General features: G+C 45.4%; 1 protein-coding gene and 1 pseudogene across 1 annotated transcript in view; one reads left to right on the plus strand and one right to left on the minus strand.

The window, feature by feature from the left end:
• Positions 1-115, minus strand: LOC117286699 (annotated as a pseudogene).
• A 5,265-nt stretch (positions 116-5,380) lies between these two features.
• The window catches only part of Selenoi (selenoprotein I), a 39,926-nt gene continuing 39,597 nt past the window's right edge, over positions 5,381-5,709 (plus strand). Inside the window, exon 1 of the mRNA XM_010604832.1 lies at positions 5,381-5,611. Coding sequence (XP_010603134.2) covers positions 5,555-5,611 — 57 coding nt within the window. The 5' untranslated portion in view covers positions 5,381-5,554. The remainder of the gene's footprint in view (positions 5,612-5,709) is intronic.

Genomic DNA, 5,709 nt, shown 5'->3' on the forward strand with positions numbered 1-5,709 from the left:
TAAGTTCCTCCTACATGCTTCACAACTTGTACTGAACAATGAGTTCTGGGTTGGAGAAGAGCATCTATTGTTTTGTACTTAAGTTTTAGTTCACAAGTTAGACAAAAGCAGATCAGGTGCCACTGATTGGCCAACTCTTACCTCAAGTCCTCCGGGCCTTCCAGGGTTCCTTCAGGAAAATGGATCATGGAAATGTTTCCCCTACTCTGGCTCCACTTAGGTTTTTCTGCTAATGCTCCTGGCTTTGCCCAAAACTAAATGATCGGTGATCCAACGATCTCAAATGTTGAGGAAGATATAAAATAAACTAAAAACGGAGGCCCCTATGTTCAAATTGAAGCAAACCAAAGAATACAATAATGGTTACAGTTGCTCTATCTGCACGCCTGACCTTAGTTAGAGCTAATATTTACACAGGAACAAGGAAAAAGGCGTCTCAAGGGTGACACCAGGAGAACTACTCATCTGGACAATGTGTGCCTGGACTAGACTTCTGCTTCCATTGTAGTAGAAGGAGGTATGGGGCAGAGGTGGCAATTTTTGGGGGTAACAGGCAGCTGCTGGATCACCACAACTTCACAATGCTGAAAATGAGACTTTGCTCTGTGTAAAGCGCAGCCTGAAATCTGTTCCAAAGAGAATGGCCCTTTTATTTAGCATTATCAGTAATCGCTTTCATTCAGTAGCAGTTGTAAGATACATCACTTATCTTGAAACAAGAATGGCAAGTTGTAGCGGGTACACATTCATGATTAGACTTGTGATTTCACTCTGACCTTCGTTATCGCCACAGCCCCGATCTCCGAGTCTTTACATCGCCTGCTTTAGTGGGCAAAGGTCGAGAGCAAACTGGCCCTAACACAGGAAGCCGAAGCACTCAGCCTGGGCGACTTGTCACAAAATAATTAAAAAGGGGCTGCGGCTGCGGCCCTGGGTTCCATCCTCAGGCGCACGAAGGTTCTGATAGCACCCAACAGCCGAGACCCTGCCCTCCTCCACCGACACGGGAAATAACAGGCATTATTAAAGCTGAGGCTCAGTATGTTCACAGCCTTTTTCTGTGATAAAGACTGTGGTTAATGACCCACTTAATAGTTTTCTATACATTCTTGCCCAGGAGGGTTACTATTTAAAAAAAAAAAAAAAGTAAAATACAACAAAAAACAGGCAACCAAAACCCTGCTAGAGGTTTATGATAGCCAGCTAATTCCATTTTTAAGAAATTATAAGCAACTTAATGACTCTTTGAAGCTCTTCCTCTTGATTAAAACCTGACAGTGGGTTTGGGGGTGTAGCTCAGCGAGAGAGCACTTGCTTAGCGTGTGAGGTCCTGGGTTTGACTCCCAGAATTGCAAAACAAGGCTTGTGACTCCTGCTTTTTTTTCTTAACCATCTTATCACGGTAATGTGTAGAAGCGTGGTGCAGTAAAAAAACATTCAGTGAAAAGCAGAAGTTTTATTACGAACAAGTCGTGTGACTTTTGGGGAGAACATAACTTTTCTATCATTCCATTTCGTACAACTGGAACCATCCACTGGCCTACGGCTCAGGATTGCTAGGTGACTTAGTGGCGGTAAACTGCTTTGACAGCCACAGAGCCCAGAAGGCATTATCTGGGGCTGGGGATTGAGCATAGGCCTCACATAGGCCAAGCACATGTGTTCTACCACTGTTTTGCCCCATCCTCTTTTTAAATTCTAAAATGGAATCAAAACCAATATCTTTTAATAAACTTCCTTAGAACACCTTATTTTTTGCTTCAGCAAGATACTGGAGTCCTTAACTATATTACTCCTTTAACTTCCAATTTATTAACTAACTCCATTTATCTGCTTTTTGGTACTAGGGATCAAACTCGGGCCCTTGTGCTTTCAAAGCAGGTGGCAGAACCACTGAGCCAAATTCCTGGCCCTCTAACTCCATTTCTCTGGCACTTTCACTTTGAATAAAAGAACTCTGGGAATGAAGTTTTATTTTAGGTCATATTACAAAGACGGTAATAGCTTTAGCATGACTTTATATTTTTTATAATTACTATTCTGTTTATTTAGTTGTTTTTGGCGTTTGGAGACTCCATAATTCAGGCTGGCCTTGGACTCACTATGTAGACCAGGCTGGCTTCAAACTTGGGGCATCCTCCTGCCTCAGCCTCCTGAGTGCTGGGATTAGAGGTGTGTGCCACCATGCCCAATTTATGATTACCATTCTAGAAAGCAAAATGCCTGTTCTTGACTGCTTGAGATACAGAGGGGATAAACTTCAGTGCACGAGGAGGCAGACAAGGAAAGCAAAGCAACAATAAACTATGGGCCATACGGTTGTGCACTTGGAAGAGGCCGCCCGGGGTGTAAATGAAACCAGCCAGGCCAACATCTTTGGACAGCTCTGGGCTGCCTCAGGGATAAAAGCCTCTTGGAATGAAATTCAGAAAAGAGTAGACAGAAAAGTGATTCAGTTCCAAAAACAAATTTGTTTGATCTTTTCTTTCTAGGTGAGAGTTCATAAAATTATGGGGAAATACTATGTTATACTTGTTAAGGTTGAAATACTATTGTTTCCCATGCTCTGTATTATAACTGCCATGGTAGGGCAAGAATTATTATCTTTTCACAAATGGATTGATTTAATCTCAGAGAAGTTAATATATAATTTCATTGAGTTTCAGAGATGAACAGAGTTAACCTAATGCCCTCCTTTTAAAAGAGAGCTGGGGGCCAGGAGTGATGGTGCATGCCTGTCATCCCAGTGTTTGGGAGGCTGAGACAGGAGGATTTCTGCACAGTTCAAGGCCAGCCTGGCGTACAAAGTGAGTTCAAGGTCAATTTGAACTACAAAGTAAGACTGTCTTAAAAAACAAAACAAAGCAAAACACCCAGGAAACTGGGGCTGCATGAAATAAGTTGCCTGGAATCATGTAGGCAGCACATAAAGTTGCCAAAATGTAAACAAGGGTCTATGTTGTGCTTCAGTGCAGAAACTCTCAAATGGATTTATTACTGATTCAAACTTATTACAACCTTCTTCGGAGGAGAGGAAAAAAATTGTAGATGCTTTCACCAAATTAAAAGTTGCTCTTTAAAAAAAAAAAAAATCACTTTTAGGGCTGGGGATTTAGCTCAGTGGTGCCATTGGCTGCCTCACAAGTGTAAAGCCCTGAGTTCGATCCCCAGTACAGGGAGGAAAAAAAAAATTCCAGGCTGAAAAAAAATTGCTTCTGAAGGTAGGAATTCTTTCTCTCCCTCCTTCCCTTCGCCCTCCCTCCTTTCCTTCCTCCTCTCCCTTTCTTTCTTGGAAACAGGGCCTCATAAAGTTGCCCTGGCTGCTCTTGAACTCCTGGGTTCAAGTGGTTCTCTCACCTGAGCCTCCCAAATAACTGGGACTACATCCATGCAACCATGGCTTGCTCTGCGGTAAAACAAGTTTAAAAATTAAAAAAATGTCATTTTAAGTTTGTGTGCATCCGAAGTGAGTGACAAGTGCAGTTTATGAGGCAGCTTGTACTCATGTCATATTTTATGGCTTTCCATAATGAACTAAAATATTTTATGTTTCTATTTCAGATGGGCAAGCACAGGGCTGGTACCGAATCATTTGCTAGTGAGAGTACTTTTAATCATATTGTATTGATTAGAAGAGGTACATAGCAGAGGAGAGCTGCTGATTATAAATAGCAGAGCATTACTTGGGACAAAAGCCTCAGGGTGACTGCTTTGTATTTAGCAGAGGCATGTCACTTCCGTTGGCTTAATAGTACACAGAAGATTGGAACACAGATTGATATAGTTTTATATAAAGGAAACATATTTAAATTTTCTTCTTCTCCATTGTTGTTTTTGTTTTTCGGTCTCTGAAGTCCCAAACTGGCCCTGAACTCAGTAATCTGCCTGCCTCAGCCTCCCAAGTGCTGGGATTACAGGTGTGCACACACTAGGTGCAATTTCCTTCTGAAAAGCACTGATTTCTTATGTCTGACTCAATACTAGCACTTATAGCATATCAGAGATCTCTGCTCCCTCATATTCAATGGAATAGGTTGACCATGTGTAATGTGCAAGCTACTGGGCTATGGGACATGAGGGAAACTAAGGTCAGGACATGAAAGACACAAATACTCAGGTGAGATAAAGAACTCTGAAGTTTACAGATTATCTACCAAGTACTTAGATGCTTTGTATCTATTACCTACCTCATAATAATGTGCTTTAAGAGGAGAGATAAGATGCAGGTGAAATAATAGTGTACTTGGCATATCCTTGTCCCCCAGTGTTGGATGAATGACTGTAAGAGATTGCAAAATAATTGTGGCCTTTTCTCCGGGGGACCCAGAGAGATCGCGAGCTTGCCTGATGTGGTGGCCTTAACACAGAGCACACTTCATTTGGGGCTGACCATTTCCAAGCTGTGTAACTGGGGGAGTGACTGGGGAGCTAAACCAGGGTGCAGACCTGCTAGGCAACCACTCCACCACGGAGCTCCACTTCCAGCCCTTGTAATCCGAATTTTGACTCCCTACTCTTTGACGTGGAGAAAACACTTCCAACTTCATAGTGTGGTTAAGGCGTAGGTGGTAATGCATGTGAGGTTCTCTGCATATAAAGCACTCAATAAAAAGCATCAACTGTTACTAAATTTTACTATTATTAGAAACATACTCGCTTCTGACCTGGCATTCTTTCCACAATGAACCGGGCTCCAGTTATGTAAAAACACTTGTACGCGCACCTAAGGACCCGTCCTGGCTGCCGGGGCTACTGCTTTGATCTGGTCGGGAAGACATTGGTAATGTGAATTTGGGACGGTTTCTCTGAACGAGTGTGAGCCCAAAGCTCAGAAGCAACGCTGACCTGAGGGTCTTGTCTCCCGATGCCCATTCACTCGCTGGTAGTCTCTTCAGGGACTGCACATTGAACCTCCCACCAGCCTACGCTGCGGCTCAGCCTTCCGCACCGAAAGCCACATTTCCTCAGCTCCTTCTTGCCGCACGTCGTACCAGAAGCCCCATAAGGCCTGCTGCACAGGCCTTCTTCCTTTGCTTCACTGAAACGAGGGAATCACGCCCTCTTACCTGATCTGGCCGCACGCACCCCCAGCCTCGCTAGACTAACAGGGCACCCCAGATCTCTACTTAGGTACAGACACCCAAGAAGCGCGAGCCTTAACTCGGGATACGAGCAAGGCCAGCTGGGAAACTGACCTTTCAACTCCCCTCCTTCCTTACCTCAGCTCACCAATGTTGACCATAGCAAATGAAGTGAAGAAAGGAGCTGGGAGGCGGGACTTAGTGTTGCCTGATCCACGCCGATTGGACCATTGAGATGGCATCGGGGGCCGGGGCCTATGCACGCCCCCCGCCTCCAATGGGAGTGGCAAATCCGGGGTTGCGCTTGCGCGCGGAGGCGGCGGAAGTAGCCTGGGCTACGCGTGCGCGGTGGTTGGAGCGCGGCTCGGACCTTCGCTGCCAGCCCAGTATTACCCTCCTTTGCTCTCGCCTTGTGCTCCACCGCCTCACCGCAGACACTCGCTGCTGAGTGGGAGCTCGTTGTTCGGATCGTCATGGCTGGCTACGAATACGTGAGCCCGGAGCAGCTGGCTGGCTTTGATAAGTACAAGGTAGCGCGTGCTGAAGGACGCCCCTCTCCCTCCTGGCCTCGGCCGCGCCCAGGCGGCGGAGGGGCCGGCGCGGTCCGTGTCACCTTGTGCCTGCTGCG

Source organism: Fukomys damarensis, unplaced genomic scaffold (assembly GCF_012274545.1).
Source record: "Fukomys damarensis isolate Sample0158 unplaced genomic scaffold, DMR_v1.0_HiC HiC_scaffold_2, whole genome shotgun sequence".
In the NCBI taxonomy this organism is placed as follows: domain Eukaryota; kingdom Metazoa; phylum Chordata; class Mammalia; order Rodentia; family Bathyergidae; genus Fukomys; species Fukomys damarensis.